The sequence below is a fragment of the Anguilla anguilla genome, chromosome 11, assembly GCF_013347855.1.
Source record: "Anguilla anguilla isolate fAngAng1 chromosome 11, fAngAng1.pri, whole genome shotgun sequence".
Classification (NCBI taxonomy): domain Eukaryota; kingdom Metazoa; phylum Chordata; class Actinopteri; order Anguilliformes; family Anguillidae; genus Anguilla; species Anguilla anguilla.
Window position 1 is genome coordinate 35,631,543 of NC_049211.1, and position 21,795 is coordinate 35,653,337.

At 45.1% G+C, this 21,795-nt stretch overlaps 1 protein-coding gene across 2 annotated transcripts; it reads left to right on the top strand.

The window, feature by feature from the left end:
• The first annotated feature begins 1,779 nt into the window (after positions 1–1,779).
• On the top strand, positions 1,780–15,883 carry si:dkey-21c19.3 (sentrin-specific protease 1). Of its 2 annotated transcripts, XM_035383660.1 has the most exons (19): positions 1,780–1,898; positions 2,246–2,437; positions 3,057–3,115; positions 3,624–3,823; positions 4,170–4,251; positions 4,975–5,176; positions 5,909–6,053; positions 6,365–6,483; positions 6,922–7,181; positions 8,306–8,369; positions 9,107–9,145; positions 10,182–10,266; positions 10,356–10,499; positions 11,085–11,216; positions 12,055–12,258; positions 12,566–12,645; positions 13,300–13,384; positions 14,074–14,169; positions 14,505–15,883. In XM_035383660.1, exons 2-19 carry the CDS (start codon positions 2,310–2,312, stop codon positions 14,565–14,567), a joined length of 2,187 nt encoding a protein of 728 aa, XP_035239551.1. In that variant the 5' UTR covers positions 1,780–1,898; positions 2,246–2,309; the 3' UTR covers positions 14,568–15,883. The 2 variants fall into 2 exon arrangements, with proteins under 2 accessions (XP_035239551.1, XP_035239550.1); XM_035383659.1 differs by having other exon boundaries at positions 1,781–2,437.
• Positions 15,884–21,795: the final 5,912 nt, after the last annotated feature.

Genomic DNA, 21,795 nt, shown 5'->3' on the forward strand with positions numbered 1-21,795 from the left:
TGATGCCGCGAGTGGTTCCACGTGCGTTACCTATATTAGCCAATAATTCTTCAAAACTAAGGAATCTCATTTTCTGAAAAAAATATATATTTGTGCGAATAAACACTATAAAAGTAATCAGTTAATATGAACAACCTCTGAAAACATCACAAACATTACTTTTTGGGGTTTCCTGAAGCATAATTTCTTGCTTTAGAGTAGACCAAAAATGGTGAATGCCTGATACCAGCAATTGTAAAATGGCAGGTCATCAAAAACGTCTGTAAATATTATTAAAATGTCCTGCATTGTACAGAAAACTGGATGGTCCAATCAAAACATACGCTAGAACTGAAATAGTAGCAAAAAATTATTCCAATAAGCTTATTTTGGGCAAAAAAAAATATTTTTCCAAATAATTCGAATTTGCCTATAATCGGACTACTTGGCTACTTCACGTTTTAATGAGTTTAAAAGTTTATCACATTGGATACTGGGCGGAGAGGCTCGAACTAGGAAGATGTTCACTGGAATTTTAGAGTAAAGCCCGCAGACGACAGTAGAAACACATCTGAACATTTTAAAAAAACTATCTAATGGGATCTTCTTGTTGCCAAATACTACCCACGTACCTTTTCTGTTCATATTCATTTGTTGCAATAACGGCAACCCACCTTATTAGTTTTGGATTAGTATTAGTAGAAATTTACCACATTTACCAGTAAAAAGTACCCTAGGGGAGACCGGGGGCAATTGTAACACCTAAAATTTCACCAGTCAGAAATAAGCGAGATGTGATTCTCATTATGCATTGATTCCCTCTTTGCCGACCCGATTATTTTTCAAAATCTAGCACTCTCGTGCATTTCTCCAAACTTACAGAAAATACTACACCTTTACTGGGAACATACTGGGAACAATGTTCTCCACCCCTTTAAAAACTATGTTTGACACATAAAAAATACTTTGAAAGTTTTTAATGGTCAATATTTAAAAAAATGTTTTAAACAGGTTAAACTCCTAAAAAAAAAAAGCTCGTTTCAACGTTACTAATAAATTGATATGGAAAAATTTGCTTTAATTAATTGCACAGTAAGGCTGAAATTACTGTTTTAAGACTAAGTGTTGTCATTAATTATGGGGATGATGTATTTAATGTTATTTCAACAATTTCATGATGATGTTACATTTGCCCCCACATGCTGGGGCAATCCGTAATGTCTGACATTTTATGCTAGATATTATATTGTATTATTATATTGGTCAATATTGTGACCACACTGTTTGTTGGAAGGAAATTTAAATCATATAAACATTGAGAAGACATGGTGAAAGTTCCTTACATTTAAGCTTGACTATGTTTGTTTTGAAAACTATTAATTTCTTTAGTTTCCATCACCAGGTGATCTTCGATCAGAAGAGGTGGTTAAGAGTCACGATTGAATTCATGATCCCTGATTGCAATTATTCTCATAAATTAACAGCCTAAGCCTTGCTCAAGAAGACCACAAAGCTTGAGTGAACAGAATTTTGTAAAATCGTTTTTTGTGGTTGATGTTATTTCCAGAACGCGACTATGGTGCGAAATCAAGAGGACCGCGCAGACACTATCCAATCAGAAACCAAAATAAGAGCTAGAAGCTCTTCCACATGCCCTTTTTCATCACATGCCCCTTTTGCATGTTGCACTTACAGTGTAAAAACATGGCCCAAATTCAGCGACAAACGGAGGCCAGCCAATCATAAAGCAACACACTGGAGTCCTTTGATCGACGATGTCCAATGAAATCGCCTCTTGCTTATACGTGTTCTTCGGCCATGTTGTGGTTTTGAATGAGGAAGAAGCGGGAGAGATTATCGTTTCTGTTTCTTTGCAGCGTTTTTTCGAATTCACATTGTTTTGAGAGGGATTTCATGAGGTGAGAACCCCGGTAAAGATAGTCGAAGACGAAAATACAGTTAGAAAGTTCAGTTAAACCAAGTCAATTAACCGTCAGTATAAAGATAATATCTGGAGAGCTCTTCGTTGTGTTCGCCTAGCTCAACGTTAGCTAGCTTGGCTAGCTAGCGTTAGTTAGCTTAGCCTAGCTAAAACTACTGGAGAATCCAAATTGATCTCGCTCTTTACTTAACGTAGCTACTCGGCTAGCTAGGTGGCTAGCCGGCTACACGGAATTTGGTTATGCGAATGCGTAACGTTAGCCAGAGCTTTGGACTGCGTTGGCAGAATAACGTTAACTAGCATTTGTTTTATTTGCGTCACCAGCAACTTTTGCACCTTTCTCAGCGACGGTAATTGGTGTTGAGGTACTTTTTGACGCCACGAAAACATGTTTAATAAACTGTACGAATGGATCGGAACGGGGATTGCCAGCCTCCGGAACGGAGCGCCTGCGAACGACCAGGGAGAGGGAGTCCAGCAAGATGGACAGAACAGGAGAAAAAGACAGATCAATTGGTAAGTGCTTAGGTGATGTAAAAAGTAATAATTCGTGTAACTACTTGGTCTTCTAACCATAGCAGTAATGTACTGGGTGGTTAGATGCCGGCTACCTTAGCCGTGCTTGTGAAACACTAACGTTATCGTTAAACGCTAATGTTACAGTGTCAGTCATTCTGAGTTGACTGAGAACTCCGTTAGTTTGCCAGCTTGATGATGATCGCGTATTCTTTAGCTAATGAGTATAGAACGTGTATATAGACGGAACGTTTGCTGACTTTAACTACTGAAATCTCTGGCTAAGTATATAAATGAGCTACGTGAGCTTACTTGCTAGGTTACGTTGAATTACAAAGTTAGTCAGTGTAGCTGGGCGCTTTCTCGTGCGATATTACAAGACATGTTAAATTGGGTTAACAGACTTGCATTAGGTTGGTAATTTTTTCACAGACTAGATGCAGTTTGCTTGCTAACACTACCTTAAAACAAATGAGTTTAAACTAGTATTCGCCACTAATGCTGTCTGATTTCAATAGCATTCTGCTATGTACGCTGTTGCTAAATCTTGCCACAATCCTATGAACACGCGACTGTACGGATGTATTGTTAATCTCGAATTTGTCCGTTTGCTGAAAAGTGTGGAAGACGGGGAGGCTGTCAATCAAGAAGACGCAGTGGTGAAGAAATTCAGAATGGGTAAGCCAAGACGTCTTCATTTGGTTCAGAGCGAAAGTGCAACTAACTTTGGGTAAAATTGCATGGTGGTTTGCATATGATAATTTAGTTGTTAATCAAAGTATGAATGTTTTCCCCACGCTTGTCGCTTGGTTTAGCTAACCCGCAGATATTGTCTGTGCGCTGTGCAAGATACAAACGAGACAGACGTGATCGACAGAGTACACATTTGTGGTAACTGTACGACTAGTTTATACCCCCTGAACACAAGTCTCTGTTCTGTGGGTATAACAGGTTACTGCATACCCCTAAAACATAAATCATATTCAATGAGGGACAGTTTTAAAAAGGCACTTGGCCAAATATTCGCTGCTCTAGTGCTATTAATGAGGGATTGGTGTATGAAACTGATGAGTTTATACACCCAGGTTTTCCACTTTGATTACAAGGACCACGGTCATTAATAAAGTATTGACAATATCCATGAGGGTAACGTTGATAATAAGTGATCTCCCGCTCTTTCGGACAGGAGACTGGATAGACACCGTGAAGATTGCTGCTAAAGGTGTGAAGACCCAGGGCTCCAGCGTGGCGTCGTGGGTGAAGAGCAGCGTGGGCCCCTCCCTCAGCAACATCCTGCCCGCCTCGCCTGGCCCCCCACCCCTGGCGCCCCCTCCGGAGGCCTCGCCCGCGTCCCGTCCTGCCACGCCCTCGTGGGCGGAGACTGAGGTACGGGAACCACCGGGGCTGCCCTGTCTCTGGGGCTGACACTGGGGTTCTGCTTGCACTGAACCCATTAGCGTGTGAGACATTGTGTTCTTTTAGCACACGCTAATCCAGAGCCACTTACACTGCGAGGGAACATCCACCCAAGCAGTGCCAGACCTGCCCAGCAGCATTCCCAGACCGCTCGGTGCTACACGCAACATCGCTAAAGCACGGATGAAAATTGACTATGCTAAACACGAACCGAAATACAGATGTTAAATATATATACCGATAGCATCCAGTTGGGGGCGCTCTGCCATTGAGCCTGGAAGTGGTGTAAATGTTTCCCTCTCTTTTCTGCCTTCAGTTCCAGATGGGGACACCTGGTTCACTCAGGGAGACTTTCATCATGCCCTCCAGTACCCTGACATGGAAAAGCTGCAAATCAGGTCAGGCCTAATGGCTTCTCCTCACTTCCTGTTTAACAGTTTGTAGTAGAGCAATTTGGGAGGGAAATTTTCCCTGAAAACTATCTCCATAATTTCATGAATGTGCCTCTCTTGATTTAAAGTAAATTTAAACCTTTTTTTTGCTGCACACTGTTATTTTGGCACTTTTGGCATTTATAACCCATTGTTCTTAAAGTTGATCCTGTGTTGTGTTTGTGTGTGCGTGTGAACCTGTAGCTGGTGCAATGAATGACACGGCCTCATTAAATTTTGAAACTAATTGCCGTGCTGCAATTAGTCGCATTTCTCTCGGGCTACATCATTGCACCAGCGATGGAGGTTACATAACGCATAGCCACAACACCACACAAGGGCCTCTGATTCAGACTGAATTTGTCAACCAAGTTATTGTTTAAAGTGCTAATTATGTGATGCCTTACTGTAGACAGTTTGCACGTACAGTAGTGGGTACATGTTTTACTGGATATTCCCTGTCAGGGTTCAAGCGGGAGGGGAAAAGTTCATTGGAACAAAAAGTAATTTCTGTCCAATGTTGTTACAGAATTTCCCAAGGGGGGCGCCTGACAGAAAAGGCTTGGGAAGCTGTGCATCAGAGACATAGGTCGCCACTGTAATGGGGAATCCCCGTTGTGTAATGTTTGTGTCCTGGTTGTATGTGGGGGTGTTACCTAATTCTCTCTGCCCCACCCCCCCCCTCCCCAGTTCACGCAGAGCCCCTGAGGATGGACAGGCCCGTCCTGGGACCGCGGGCCTTCGGGCGACCCTCCTACGCGGACGTCCCGCGGGGGGAGGCGCCCAAAACCAACGGGCACTCGGCGACGCTGCCCCCCGCCCTCGCGCCCAGACCGTGCCCCTCCCCCCGCCTGGGCAGGACCCTCAACTTGACGCCGCGGCGCTCGCCCAGGTCAGTTTAACTCTCTCGCTTTCGTGCGACCGAGCATCGTCGTGTTGATGAGAACGGTGCACGCCGTGCTCGCTGTTGTCTCTCAGCCAATCGCAGCTCGGCAGACTGCCCCACCGTTTGGCTCGCACATCCTTCTCAGCAAGATTAAGAGCGCTTTGCAGTGCGATGGAGGTGGAACTTTTATTTTGCGAAATGTGCCGCGCGTATTGGGCGTATGCCGCACGCAATTGGCACTGCGCGGTAGTCTTGTGGTCATTTTTGACCGGGAGAACTTTGGAGCAGGTGGGGTCAGGTGAGAGATGCACGCTGGGATATTAGAGACATTTGCCGTACGAGTTACGAGTAACCAAACGAGGAGGAGGATAGAAATGCTATGGTAACCGTAGCAACGTCTCATCTGGTCGCTTTGGTGTGAACAGGTCCGTTTAGAATCTTGCAAACCATGAGTTGTGCAGAGTTAGCTGTTAGAACTCGTCGTGTCACAAATTCTTGATCTGAACTGGCCTTTAAAATTGTATAGAATTGTAAACAGCACTTTAAAAAGTACACCAATAACACTAGCTCCAGGTTTGAATGTGTGCCTGTGTGTTTAATTGTAATTGGCTTATGTGTTTAGTTGTGGTTGTCTTGAAAGGCCACCATGTTGGCTCTACTACTTAGAAGCTGCTCTGCTTGGTTTCATCTCATTTGCTGCGCCTGAATGTGGAAATAATCCCCCTTGTCTGGCTGCAGTTCCCCGGCCTCCACCGGGGGCAGCGCAGGCAGCCCCTTCACCAGCATGTACGAGAAGACCTTCCCCATCCGTGTGGTGCAGAGCCCCTCCCACTCCAGCTCAGCCCGCCTCCGGCGCAGGAGGGCCCACTGCACAGCTCAGGAGGTCAGTTTACACCCGCCTACACTCGCACTACACCGTCACTACACCTGCCCTACGCTCACACTGCACATGAGCACTATCACCATCACTACACCTGCCCTACACTCACACTGCACATGAGCACTATCGCCATCACTACACCTGAGTCTGCATTGTCAAGGGACTGGTGTGGATGTGCAACTGCCGCTCAGCCCTCTTGTGTGTGCTTGTGCCTTGTTTGCCTGTTGTATACGTGCTATGTTAATGCGTGTGTTTGTGCGTGTACGTGTGTGTGCGTTTTTCTGCACCTGTGTGTTTGTGCCCGTCCCGTCCAGTCCGTGCAGATGGAGGAGAAGGAGGTGTACAGGCAGCTGCTGACCATGGTGTCGGAGGGTCAGTCTGCCCTGTTCCGGGACGGGACGTCCTGCACTGGCCTGCGCTCCCACAGAGACCTGTGAGTACCATGTAAACCCAGGCTTGTGTGCTGGACCAGGCAAATAAGACGCGCTGTTTTATACTTTTACACATTTTACTCATATGGGTGTATTCTCGTACACATGCATATGTGTAAATATATGTATGTATTTATGTGTGTCTATCTCTCTCCCTCCCTCTCTCCCTCTTTCTCCCTCTCTTCCTGTCCCTCATTCCCCCTCTCCCTCCATGTCTTCCTGTGTCTCGTTCCCACTCTCCCTCCCTCTCTTCCTGTCCCTCGTTCCCCCTCTCCCTCCATGTCTTCCTGTGTCTCGTTCCCACTCTCCCTCCCTCTCTTCCTGTCCCTCGTTCCCCCTCTCCCTCCCTGTCTTCCTGTCCCTCGTTCCCCCTCTCCCTCCCCCCCTCCCTCCCTCCCTCCCTCCCCGTCCCTCGTTCCCCCTCTCCCTCCCTCTCTCAGCACCAGCTTCCTGAGCTCCAGCCGTCGGCTGCTCCAGAGCGCCCACCCCGCCGGGTCCTCCGAGGGTGCCAGCGCCCCCTCCAGCCCCCGCCCCGAGTCCAGCCTGGGCTCCAGCGTGCTCCCCAGCCCCAGGGACGGGTCGGGCGGGGCCGAGACCCCCCTCTCCAGTCCCGGCCCCGGGGCAGCGCCGGCAGAGCCCCCCGAACCTGCAGCCAGCCCCGCCCAGCAGGGCGACTGGTCCCACAATGCCCTGTCCTCAGGTCAGCATCTAACTGCGTTCGAATGCTAATGAGTATTAACGGCGGCTTGACAGTTATGGACGTTTAATTGCAGCTTATTAAGGGTTGTTCGAAAGTTGATGTTTAAATGGAAAATATTAAAGATGTGAAATGTATTTTTATTTAAATACAGAATATTAAAGGTGGTTTAGTGAGTGAATGCCATGTTTTTCAGTTGTTTTAGGCTTCCACAAGGATCTCAGTAATTTTATTTATTTATTTATTTATTTATTTATTTATTTATTTATTTATTTATTTATTTATTTATTATTTATTTATTTATTAATTAATTAATTAATTAATTAATTAATTATTACTATGGTCTCGGGTGGGAGACCTTTCCTTTTTACTCAAGGAAGTTCCTTGTAAACACAGAAAAGTGCGCAGAATGTTCTAGAAGCCCGGAATGTTTTTGAAGCCTGGAAGAATTTATTGGATCTGCAGTACAGGCCAGTATGGATCTGTCATCAGTTACAGAAGGGTAAATATGGGGGGTTCCTCCCTGTGCCATATGCCCTTGGGATGGACTCACATTCGCAGTGGATCGCAACATGAACCAATCAGATAGGCTGGTTCACATTGTGAACCAGTCAACAGTGAGATTGACCTTGCGCGTTCACATAACAGTGGACTGCACATAGCTAGATGCGTAGAGAAAGAAAGGGTTTCAACAATAGATCCTGCGTGTAATCACCTGCATCGCCGGTGCTATCTAATGCCAAAAAGAAGAAAAGAAAATTTGATTGAGCTTGCTCTCTAGAATGAACATAGGAGCATTGACTGTGGATGGGGGGGGGGGTGGGGGCGGGGGGGGGGGGGGGTGTGTCTCTTTCTCTTTGGGCTGGGTCAGTGGGTGTTGTGATTTTGCAGCTCTTGAGAAGGTTGGCTTGCCTGCTGTAGCTGTAACTTCACTCATTCCTGAGTGTGCGTGATTGGAATCATTTGGATTGAGTATTCCCAACTAAAGAGGAAGTTGGGGAAATGAAGAGGAAAAGTTCACTGAAAGCAAAGGCATGTCTCCCATAGCATCGTGGGTAAATAAGGCCCCGTGCAGGGGACATGCGATTGGCTGATTTTGAAAAGATGTTTTTCTTCCTGTGCTGCAGATCCAAACGGAGACTCGCTGATTTTTGTGAAGGAACAGCCGGGGAAGAAGCAAGATGCCTCTAGGTAAGTGATGTAGTGAGTGTGTTCCCGTCATACCTGTCCCCCTGGAACCCTTTACTCCTGTTCACCTGTTCCCCCACACCTCTTCTGCTTTTCTGTTCCCCTGTCTCACCTGTTCTCCTGTTCCTCTCTCACCTGTACACTGCTCACCTGTTCTCCTGTTCCTCTCTCACCTGTACACTGCTCACCTGTTCTCCTGTTCCTCTCTCACCTGTACATAGCTCACCTGTTCTCCTGTCCCACTCTCACCTGTACACTGCTCACCTGTCCTCCTGTTCCTCTCTCACCTGTACCCTGCTCACCTGTTCTCCTGTTCCACTCTCACCTGTGCACTGCTCACCTGTTTCCCTGTTCCTCTCTCACCTGTACATAGCTCACCTGTTCTCCTGTTCCATTCTCACCTGTGCACTGCTCACCTGTTCTCCTGTTCCTCTCTCACCTGTGCACTGCTCACCTGTTCTCCTGTTCCCCTCTCACCTGTACACTGCTCACCTGTTCTCCTGTTCCTCTCTCACCTGTACCCTGCTCACCTGTTCTCCTGTTCCTATCTCACCTGTACACCGCTCTGCTGTTCTCCTGTTCCTCTCTCACCTGTACACTGCTCACCTGTTCTCCTGTTCCTCTCTCACCTGTACCCTGCTCACTTGTTCTCCTGTTCCTCTCTCACCTGTACACTGCTCACCTGTTCACCTGTTGCTCTCTCACCTGTACACAGCTCACCTGTTATGTTCTCTCTGCAGTGTTCCATGTTTCCATGCCGAGTTGTGGATCAAAGAACTGTGAGTTACGCCGATTAAACACACTGCACTTATCATACTGCACTTATCACTGCACAATAATCACACTTCAGTAATCGCACTGCACTAATCACACTACAGTAATCCCACTGCACTAATCACACTACAGTAATCCAACTGCACTAATCACATTACAGTAATCACATTGCACTAATAACACTACAATATTCACACTGCACTAATCACACTACACTAGTCACACTGCACTAATCACACTACACTAATCACACTGCACTAATCACACTACACTAATCACACTACACTAGTCACACTGCACTAATCACACTACACTAATCACACTGCACTAATCACGCTGCACCAGTCCCAGTGCACTAATCACACTGCACTAATCAAACTACACTAATCACACTGCACTAATCACACTGCACTAATCACACTACTCTAGTCACACTACTCTAATCACACTGCACTAATCACACTGCACTAATCAAACTACACTAGTCACACTACACTAATCACACTGCACTAATCACACTGCACTAATCACACTGCACTAATCACACTGCACTAATCACACTGCACTGGTCACACTGCACTAATCACACTACACTAATCACACTGCACTAATCACACTGCACTAATCACAGTACACTAGTCACACTGCACTAATCACACTACACTAGGCACACTGCACTAATCACGCTGCAACAGTCGCAGTGCACTAATCACACTACACTAGTCACACTGCACTAATCACACTGCACTAATCACGCTGCACCAGTCGCAGTGCACTAATCACACTGCACTAATCAAACTACACTAATCAAACTACACTAATCACACTGCACTAATCACACTGCACTAATCACACTGCACTAATCACGCTGCACTAATCACGCTGCAACAGTCGCAGTGCACTAATCACACTACACTAGTCACACTGCACTAATCACACTGCACTAGTCACACTGCACTAATGACACTACACTAATCACACTACACTAATCACGCTGGACCAGTCGCAGTGCCCCTCTCACGCGTCTCCCTCCCTCCGCAGCACCAGTCTGTATGATTCGCGCGCTCGCGAGAGACGGAGGCTGATCGAGGAGCAGGAGGCTCTCACCGCGCGGCTGTTCAGACAGGTACGGCTGCTCTCCCGCCTCCGCTCCACTCCGGCACAGCGCCGACGGCAGCGCGCTCCTCCTCACGCTCCCCTTCCTCTTCCTCCCAGCGCCTCTCGGAGGAAGGCCACGTGGGCCGGGGCGGCGTGGAGCTGCAGGTTCGCGTCCCCCTAGAGAAGGAGGTTCCCCTGGCGCCCGTCGTCGCGGAGATCAAAGCCGCCCCGGAGGAGCCGGAGTTCCCCGAGCTCACAGAGGTAGAGCGCGCCGCGCTACGACGGGGAGGCCCTTTCTCCTGCACCTGTGTCTTTCTGTGAGCGTCTGAAACCCTCCGTCCAATGGCCTGCGGGGATGGAAACCCTGGCCTTTACTCTGGGCGGGGGTCCCTGGCCAGATGTGCAATGACTCTTAGTAGATTTGGGAAAGTATTTCCAAATGTAAAACCTTTTTTTTTGAACATGACCCTTTTTTAATTTGTGATGGGGGTGCCCTGGACGCCTGGGTGGGGGGTTTCAGAAAAGGTTGAATGGAATGATGTGTGCGTTTGGGTGATCTATTGGTCTTTGTCACTGGGACTTATCATACTGTGTGTTTTCAGGTGAATTATACCACCGCCTCTGTTCACACAATTGATAACTCTGTTCAGGTGGTACTGTATATAGTGCTCTCTGTGCCCAGGTGGTATTTAGTGCTCTCTGTGCTCAGGTGGTATATTATGCTCTCAGTGTTCAGGTGGTATATAGTGTTCTCTGTGCTCAGGTGGTATATAGTGTTCTCTGTGCTCAGGTGGTATATAGTGTTCTCTGTGCTCAGGTGGTATATAGTGCTCTCTCTGTGCTCAGGCCATGCAGCTGCAGGTGAGCCAGGCTCTGAGGGGTGGCAGTCAGGACGAGGTCCTCAGTGAGGGGTTCAGACTCACCATCACCCGCAAGGACATCCAGACCCTCAACAACCTCAACTGGCTCAATGATGAGGTACTGCAGTGCACACACACATATGTACGCCTCATACACACACACACACACACACTCACTCACGCTCACTCACTCACTCACTCACTTACGCTCACTCGCTCACAAGAGACAGCACATACGCACACACAGTCGCGTGTCACAGAATGAGTGTGTCTTTGAGTGAGTGAGAACGGCTGTTTGTTTGTGCCTGGACAGAGCGAGAGTTGGCCTGGTTCCGCCCAATTCACCATTTGAAAAGATGCAGATTGGGGTTCAGAGAGAGTGCAGAGGGGGGAGGGGTAATGGAACCCGATGGTAACGCGTCCCAGGCTCCAGAGTGCGACCACTCGAGGGAGCACATCGAGTGCTTTATTTTCTTAGAAGATAATCTAGCAGTAATGTATTTTGGTGAAAGAAGACTGCCTAGAGACAACCAACAATGTTGTCTGACGTGGTGATATTGAGCGACGTACTAAACCTCAGAGCAACTTATCAGTCCTCAGAGCAACATATGAAACCTCAGAGCAACTTATCAGACCTCAGAGCGACATACTAAACCTCAGAGCAACTTATCAGACCTCAGAGCAACATATGAAACCTCAGAGCAACTTATCGAACCCCATTTTAAAGACGTTTTTGGGCGCTTGCTCTTTTGCGCTCGTCATGCACGTTCCTGTGTGCGCATCATCACGTTTGAATACTTGGGTGGGATTGAGGAGGATATAGAGGAGAAAAACACACTGAATCGATAGAGCTACGTGAAAAGGTATAGGTGTCAAATGCACAATGTTTTAATATGAATACATTTCTGGATTGCCGGTTTAATACCCCCCCCCCCCTCCCCCCCCCCTTCCCTCAGGTGATCAACTTCTACATGAACATGCTGGTGGAGCGCAGCCAGCGGCCGGGCCTGCCGTCCGTCTACACCTTCAACACCTTCTTCTACCCCAAGCTCCGCGGCGCCGGCTTCCCCGCCGTCCGCCGCTGGACCAAGAAGGTGGACGTGTTCGCCTCCGACATCCTGCTGGTGCCCGTCCACCTCGGGGTGCACTGGTGCCTCTCCGTGAGTGCCCGGCGTCCCCTCCGTTCCGTTCTGTTCTGTTCTCAGCGGGTCTGTTGTAGCCTTGAGCAAGCGCATAAACTGAGTATCCAGAGTAAATATGGAGCTGAGCACATTGAATGAAATTATTATTATTATTATTCTTATTGTTATTATTATTATGTAGGAGGAGGATTATGTTTGTTCTCATACGCACTCATTCACTCACTCCACAGTCACTCTGAAGCTCAGGCAGTAACTTTGTTTGATCGCTAAAGGCCATCAATTGCAGCCCTTGAAGAACAGCTGTTTTCTTCTTCTGTGGTTTCAGGTGGTGGACTTCAGGAAGAAGAGGGTCACGTACTTTGATTCTATGGGAGGCATCAATGACGAAGCCTGCAGGGTATTGTTGTGAGTGTCTGCAGCGAGAAGTGGGGGTGGGGCGGGCGGTGGGGGGGGCTATTGGAATTCTTCACTTGCAGGGACAGCCAATGGGTGTCAGGGTTTGTCCCGGACACACTGATTGTAAAGATAAGTGCAGGCCAGGCCCCACAGTTATAAAAATCACTGGATATTCAATACTGACTAATGTGCATACATTATTCAATCAACAGATATTCAGTACTGACTAATGTGTTTACATTATTCAATCAATGGATATTCAGTACTGACTAATGTGTTTACATTATTCAGTCAATGGATATTCAGTAGTGACTAATGTGCTTACTTTAATCAGTTTTCTTTGTTGCTGAGGTTTTTCTGCTGATATACTTTTGACTTCTGAAGGAACAACTGTAGCCTAAATCGTAGACCACTAGGGGGCTGTTGTTTATACTGACTCATATCTCCTGAGCTCAAATAATTAGGTTTCATTGAGAAGTTCATGATAAACCAGGATGAATATGGTAACACATTTTCCTGGTTTGTTGTTTGTTTTTGCATAGTATTTTGTTAATTTACTTGTTTTCAGTGAATTGATAATGAAGATTGCTGCTGTAAGGTTAGCTTTTATCAGGTTATGGATATAAAACATTTGAATCTCTCTCTTTCTCTCTCTCTCTCTAGGAAGTACTTGGAACAGGAAAGTCAGGATAAAAAAGGCAAACAGCTGGACACCTCTGACTGGGTCCTTCAAAGCATGAAGCGCAGTGTGGGTATTGCTGTTCTGTCCCCTCAGACTCTGGTAGACCTCAGATAGCTGCATTTACCTAAAGATCCCTTCTCATTGAGTGGTACATTATTTTCCAGAGGGGTTTATCTTCTGTCACTCAGAAAGTTAGTGGGAGGCGGGAAAAGAGCAGAAAAATGTGTTTGAGGTCCCCTTGTCAGGAGTGTAAAAGTGTGTTTGAGGTCCCCTTGTCAGGAGTGTAAAAGTGTGTTTGAGGTCCCGTTGTCAGGAGTGTAAAAGTGTGTTTGAGGTCCCGTTGTCAGGAGTGTAAAAGTGTGTTTGAGGTCCTGTTGTCAGGAGTGTAAAAGTGTGTTTGAGGTCCTGTTGTCAGGAGTGTAAAAGTGTTTGAGGTCCTGTTGTCAGGTGTGTAAAAGTGTGTTTGAGGTCCTATTGTCAGGAGTGTAAAAGTGTGTTTGAGGTCCCGTTGTCAGGAGTGTAAAAGTGTGTTTGATGTCCTGTTTTCAGGAGTGTAAAAGTGTGTTTGAGGTCCTGTTGTCAGGAATGTAAAAGTGTGTTTGAGGCCCCGTTGTCAGGCGTGTAAAAGGGTGTTTAAGGTCCTGATGTCTGGAGTGTAAAAGTGTGTTTGAGGTCCTGTTGTCAGGAGCGTAAAAAGTGTGTTTGAGGAAGGTCTGATCTAAACATAATAATTCTTTCCCTTCTGTCCTTTGCAGGAGATCCCGCAGCAGATGAACGGCAGCGACTGTGGCATGTTCACATGCAAATACGCAGAATACATCACCAAAGACCGACCAATCACATTCACTCAGGTGGGCATGCTCAGTAGCACTGGAAATGCAGCCAATAAAAAAAGCTATAGAACTCCATATTTTTAAAAAAAAGAAGAGAAACAAAAGATTATTAAAAATCACTAATGCAGCACAGTGCTCTAAAAGCTGATTATTTAGTGGTCCATCCCATCAGCAGGAAAACGTGACCAGTGTAACAGCTGCTCGAACCCTGGGAATTTCTGCATGCAGCTGCGATTGGTTTTGAATTCATTAATTAATTATTATTTTAATAATAGGAATAATAATAATAAATATAATAATGATAATATCATAATCCTTTCTAAGTGATGTAAATGTCCCTGTCCTCTCCACAGAAACATATGCCCTATTTCCGGAGGCGAATGGTGTGGGAGATCCTCAATCGGAAACTCTTGTGATTTCCAAGAGCAGCTGCGGAACAGAATGCAATTGGCTGAATTGACATTGAAGTGGGAGGAGCCGGTCGCATTCCCGCCCCCATCTCCGACTAACTTGCACCCCTCAGCCAATCCCCCTCCTAGCAGGGAGGGTTAGAGATGGGGGGCGGGGGGGGGAAGCAGTCTGACACCATGACCCGGTGCCCCCTCCATATGGGGCGCCTGCCATCACACCCTGGAGATCTGAGACACTGCCAGTTTTGCACTGGGGCCCCCTGGGCCTCTTTGACCCCGCCCACTACGGAATCAGCCTGCTATTACGAGTAAATTATAACGCTACAATGTACGGTTTACACACAGCCATTTTACCCACACTCCATTCTTGAATCACGTCTTCGGGCCATAAATATATATTTTTTTATGGAAAAATGAGTTCGTGAATCCAACCGTGCAGGAAGTGTTACTCATTGTAGCCTAGGCCCCTTTTATGGTTAGCCTTCCTAGTGGTGAGAGCGGTCGTACAGAATGCATGCGGTTTCCCCTCCCGACCTCAAGGGGGCGACGAACACCGGCTGGCCGGACCTGCATGTCCTCTCGCGCGACGGCGTAACTTGGCCGCTGGCTTCAGGCGTCTGAAACCGTCACTCTCAGGATCAGAATTACGTTTCCAGCAGCTGGCTCGGTCGACTCCGAAGCTCTTTAAAATCGAAAAGAAGTTGTTATTTCTCAGAAAATTTGTAGGACAAGCACACGTGTATTTTTTTATAGCGTTGAGGCCGGATAACCCGCTCGTGCGAAAAGCAGCGGTTGGGGGGGGGGTTGTGGACCTACCTTGATTCTTTTCTTATTTCAGAAATCGGTTCTCTAATTTTACTTGAGGAGTTAGTGTAAAAGCCTCGCTGTTTAATGTTGGTTCTGAAGAGCGAGGCGGTATTTCCGCTCCTCAGCGTCCGTACAGTACAGTACAGTAGTAGTAACTCTAATATATGATGTATATGAAGATCGGATTTGATCTGTAGGACGGACAGACAGCTTTGGGCAGCTGTCTCCTGCAGTACAGTGTCACCACTTTAAGGGCAAGAGGAGGGCTGGAGAATAAATATGTTTATTTTATTGTTGCATCCAGGCCCTTTTTGGTTGTTTCTAGAAGTTTTTTGCAGGATAATTTGCAGCTTTTGTATATATATATAAATACATATACGTACGTCTTAAGTACACCGTTTCTTGGAAGACTTGTATTTAATATACATTTTGTATCTTTTATTATCCATTTTTTAAAATCTAGTTTAAAAAAAAGAAAGAAAACCTTTTGTGGAAATAAATGCCTTAAGACGTTGTGTGGTGTCTGTTATGAGTTCTTTTGAGTGTTTTTTTGTGGGTCCCAGACCGTGGTGATCGAATGCCTTTTGTTTTGGCAACACCCTAAATTGGGGGGTCCATCTCAAGGACCCCCCACATCTCACCCCTCCACTACAGGCTCTGCTTCATCAGCTACTTAATACCCTAGCACATGAAAGCATGTTCAGTTGTTATGCGGATCTGCCATATCGTTAAGGCCGTCCAGCTTTCACCCCGAGGAAGAGGAGGAGGCGTGGAGAACAGGGTTCGAGGAAGCAGGCCGTGATCCGTCATAAAGCTTCAAACGCCGGATTCATTTTCGGATATCGAATAGCGTGATCCAATTTTGAATGTCCGGTGCGTTTACCATGGCTGCGACCCCCAGCGTCGATTTGGCGGGGGGGGGGGGGGCGAAGAGAAGCTGTTTGCTCTCTTGAGGCTTGTGACCGCAACCGCTGTTCGCCAGCCGGGCGAGTCCCTCGTGAACAGTGAAGCGGATGGGCTACAACAGCAGACACTCCTGCCAGCTTCCACTCCTGTCGGCTAAGAGCAAGATGATAAGACTACAGTGGCCATGTGATCACCGAAACTGCACGTGCACATAGCCCATTGTGCAGTGTGCCAAATCCAGGTGGTCCCGGTGCCAGGTTTGTCCTGGAGTCAGGCGGGATGGTGCCTAATTAGCCACAGTGGTGCCCAACAAGCAGGAGAGACATGGATATGTTCTGTGGGTAGACCTATACTGCAAGCGTGTGGGTAAGTATCTTTCCTGGTTGCCAGGTTTCCTTTGTCAAGGGGGAACAAAATATAACACTCTTTGACATTTCCAGTCAAATAATAGAATGAAGCATAGATCACGGAGTTCCATCCCGGAATAAAACACACTGGGCCAAATGTGAAAAACAGGATTTTAATTAAAAAAAGGAAAACATGACATCATTTCAGTCAAAATAAAAACATTTTTTTTAAAAAGTAGTTTCTTTCATGAATGAAAACAAAACAAGCGCAACAAAGAAAACATTTCATGGCACAGAAAAGGAAAAAAAAAACAAATCAATCATTTAACAGCTTAGTACAAAAAAAAAACAGTTCTGGCATAAATAAGAAAGGACAGTTGAAACGGCTGCATTGAGAGAGATGAGGCGGTTGTGTGATTTTTTTTATTCTACTGCTTTGCCGTGAAACCCGAGGAACGATGTGACCACGAATTAGCAACACTATCCCTCCTGTTCTTCCTCTACGGGTACTCCTCTGCAGAAGCACGCCAACACGAACGCTACTTCCTATAAAGCCTTTGCCTCCACCTTTATTCATATTTCACTCCTAGAAACGTGATGCATTTGAACTGGAGATCCGAGATTCTGGCCCTTTAACAGAGTGACTTGAACACCAGCCAAATATACTGATTCTATTTATACGGCTGAATGACTTTTTTTTTTTTTTGGAAGGCCTGTTGGACAAATGCACTCAAATTAGTACGATGTTTGTGGAAAGTGTTTTGTTTTTAGTCTGGATACTACCTCTTTGTGAGGGCGTTCTTTCAAGAAGATATTTTTCCCTTGAGCATTAGCCACACCTACGGTCGAACCACTTAAAAAGCTACTTTCATGGCCTTCATCTCAAAATCAGTTTAGATTGACATCCAAAAATCAGTGCGTTGGAAGAGCTTGTAACTGCTGGAAAGCACTCAAGAAACACGAAGTCTGTTCTGTTTTTGAATTTGGGTAGTTAAAGCTGCCTGAACTCCTTCCTCCTTCTGGTCTCTTTGCATAGATATTCCACCTTCTCTTCCTTTGCTTTGAACAACCAGTATAGTTAAGCACATCACAAACTAATTTTCACATCCTTTTAAGTAGCAGCGAAACATTTGAATCGGTTAAAGAAACCCTTAAAGCTATACAAACATGGCTGAACCGAGGATAATGAGAACCTGCTGTTTCTCTAGATCAGGGGAGGCTGGATCCGAGAGGGCCACATCGGGGACACACGAGAGACAAACACTCAACCACCCTCACTGTGACCTGTGATTGGACGCCTCTAAAGATGAGTTCTTACTATTGGCTGAGGTTATTTCCTCCAGAATCTTGTGAACATTTCCATAGGTCATTTCACATTTTTTAAAGTATATTCTATCTCTCTTTGAAGATGCACTGGAAAAAGGGTCTATAATTATGAATGTTTGGCAGCTATGGGGGATAGTGATCCTAACATCATAAAAAGGAGGAAATTGAGTCCCTAAATGCAATTAGCAGTTAACCTTTTCCTGCTCATGTACAATAATTGTGGTTTTTCTTTTTGGTTTGGTTGGAACAGGTCAGTTTGACCGTCTGAACAATAATTTTGCCTGTTTGTGAATGTGGCACATACATCTTTCTAATCTCCAGTGACAGAAAAACCTCAGGTTCTACAATCTGTTGGAAGAACAATAGCTATTTTTTTGGGAAGAGGGTTCCATGTGAGGACCCATTCATGGGCTATTCACAGAGGACATTGTTTATTATAGCGAAAAAACAGAAAACAACACATTAAGAAACCTGGTCATATTCCAACAAAAACAATTTGATTGACAGCTTCCCGACTGGTGGTTGGCTTCATAGTCTTTGGTAAGGAACACACACACACACACACTTGTACACACATAACCACACACACTCACACCCACAAAGACAAACACACACAACCTCAGAGAGAAAGATGGAGTGAGCGAGCGAGGGAGGGAGAAAGGGAGAGAGATGGGTACGGAGTGTGAGTACTGCACTTCATCCGCATTGTTTTTCTTTTTTTATCTTTCATTACAACGGCTTTCTTATTTCATGACGGCGTGGCTACATCATAGCACACTCTCGGCCACACCCTATTTTGCCTTCTAATAAAACTATGTATTAGAATGACACGATTTGCATATTTAAGTAAAGCATTCCCTTTAATGCTCCCAAACATGGACATTTGTCTGAGAGCTAAAATCAGGACAGTTCCATTAAAGGGAAGTGACAGAGGCTTGGATTGGGTTGGGTCAGTTTACGAACTGCAGAGATGGCTTACATAGGACCTGTTACGGTCTCAAACAGATTCTACGGACTGACCAAGAGATTGTTGGTGCTCGGTCCTAAAAAAAAAGTTTCTTTACCGCTTTGCCTTTAAACAAAATTTGTTATGTTAATTTCTGAGTGGTTCCCCCCACCACCTGCTTGGTACACGGAGTATCTTTATTTAAACCTGCAAGACAAACTTTTGCTCTTGGTCTGGCCCTGTTCGAAGCAGGGCCTGGAGAAAATGGCTGGGGGAAACAGCAGTGCCTTGAACAGCTGCCACTGTGACTGGGGGGAGCGTTCGTGGTGAAATGTCACGTGATCACCATCAACACTCCCCTATCCAAGCTCAGTACTGGTCCGGAGCACAGGGTCACTGATCCCTATAGCGTGCGGATCCACTGATGACTCATTCAGTGAACAGAATGAGCCATTCAGATCATGTAAAGATCTGTGAACATGCCTCAAATTAGCACTGATTAAAAAAATTAAAAAAACAAGACCCGAGCCTCTTTCAGACATACTCAAGAGTTACAGAATCCCGTAAAGCACGATGTGTGATATTACTCCAAAAATGTTCTATGAAGTATTGCACGGATTGCATAGAAAGTTGATCATTTTGATAAAACAAAATTGTTGAAGAGGACATTTCAACATCTGTTTTTGTTGTTATTAAAACATTGGACTGAAGGAAGGCCAAACTTGGCATATGATTGATTCATGATTTTTTTTTTTTTTTTTAAACCATTAAACAATCTGTATGTACCTTCCCCGTTGTTCAGATTTTTTTAACGGTAGCTTTGATTTCAAATTTACAGAGAACTAAATTCGTCCTGAAAAGAAGCTGAGCAAATCTGTGTGGAAGTACGTGGAATTCTTTTCCAAACGCTTTCGACCGGCCGTTTTGTACACATTGCATTCGACGTATACATCTCTTATCGGGCGATCATTATCTAGCATCGCAGCCTACCCAAGCACTTGTTCAGTCTGTAAATACAGTACAGATCTTCCGCCCTAAAATCTTAAAATGTGCACGGGTCCTCACATGTAGCAAATACAGATTACATTTTTGGCTATAGAAGATCAGCTAGGCGGCCCATTGGTCAACGCTGGCCAGTGGCGTGATGTTTTGCTGCAACAATTTTTAGGAATGGCGGGTGACTGATCTGCTCATTCTGCATCTGCGAGTGCCAATGTTTGTGAAAGAGCAAATCGTCTCCACATGATCAGGTTTTTAAAAAACAAAAACAGAAAAACTATAAAGAAAATTTGAACAGCGTGATGCACAGTAAAAAAAACAAAACAATTAATGCATGAATTAAAAATGAATTCCATGAACAGCATGAACCACTGACAAACTTCAAAAGACTCCAAAGAATAAAATTCCTGTGAAGTCTAATATAGTTTTCCATACCAAAAATCTATACTCAGTGAAACTTTCCTTTGAAAGATCCTCTCTCAACAAAGTAACAAACACAAATTTTAAAAAATGTTTCAAGTGAATTTGAATCCCACAAAAGAAAAATAAAATAATTTCTTTGAAAAAAAAGATACAAAACACATCAAAAGAAAAAGCAGCATTGCGAAAAAGCAAAAAAATAAATCTTTTTTCAACAAAAAAAATAGCTCCGTGTGTAGCAGACATTCCATTCCATTCTCCCCAACAAAAAGCATTTCAGTTTCGAAATGTCCTTTGCATTTTTGTAACGTCACCCTTACACAAAACAGCCACATACTTCTAGTCTACCATTTGCATTTGTTCCAACATTTTTGTGTCGTTGTCGGGAAAACGACAGACTATTCTCGCTCGTCCTTTAGCGAGAGTGAAACACACCGTAGCCATGTCAACGAGATGGCAACGAACCGCTTAAAACCAGCCGAGCCTCCAGCGACGAGCCCAACGGCTCCGCGGTGTCGTCCAGGACCGCAGGCTTCCTCGGTTGTACCACTCGCCACTATTCGCCGCTTTCCTGCTCCGTCACTTCAGTAAAACCGCACGGCAAAAGCCGGGGTGTTTCTACGATAAAAAAAAAAACGCTGTACAGTTTCCCTGTGGTCACTGCAGCTTACAGCAAAATGACTTAAAAGAAGAAAACTGTCAAATCAAATATTATTTTTTCCCGCTTGTAGCTATATAAATGAGCACGCTCTGTAACTCGTTTTCACAACAAAAGGGGGAATAACTATTTCCTCTCAGGTGTTCCAGAAGGTTCTTTGCTAACCGTGTTCTACCTAGACCGTTTGCTTGGGTGAGGCCTACAGAGTGTCATTTTCCTTGGGATATCTGACGGACAATATTAGCTTGCTACTTCATCACTTTCTGATTTGAATTGTGTTGAATATTTTATTCATCTGTTCATTTTTCTAAACACAGCTTAATGTCAGACTGAAGTTCGACTACAATCTTTCAATTTGTATGATGTTACAATCAACGGCTACATTTGTCCTGTCATTAGCTTTCAGAAGAAATTTTAAAAAATTAAAACTTAAAGCATGGCTCTTTATCCAGAGAGCAAGTCAACTGTTTTATATTAATGTAAAGTATTTAAATACTTTATTCAATAGATGAATAAGTTAAATAATACAAATTAGTAAAATGTTTACACATTTTTCTCTATGACACAGCATATGCATACTAAATATCTTTGATTGTCTTTTGCTCTTTATATAAAATACTCGTTGCATTTGAGGGTAAATTATGAGAGTGATATATTGCCTTAATATCCATGGACCTTTTCCGAAGTCTGTTGCTATTGCTAATCTCTAGCTGTGGGGATGCCTCTGGTGTTGAATTTGCACTGCGTTTACTTAGACCTGGTTGGCTGTTGCAGTTTTAAGCGGTTTGGTGTCTTCTAAGTAGTACATGAAAACTAACATTGAAA

Bases quoted from the DNA above. Each gene is read 5' to 3' on its own strand.
- si:dkey-21c19.3 (XM_035383660.1), top strand. From the start codon at position 2,310: ATGTTTAATAAACTGTACGAATGGATCGGAACGGGGATTGCCAGCCTC. The intron at 8,370-9,106 runs GTAAGTGATGTA...TTCTCTCTGCAG, and splicing joins AAGAAGCAAGATGCCTCTAG to TGTTCCATGTTTCCATGCCG. The intron at 12,259-12,565 runs GTGAGTGCCCGG...CTGTGGTTTCAG, and splicing joins GGGTGCACTGGTGCCTCTCC to GTGGTGGACTTCAGGAAGAA.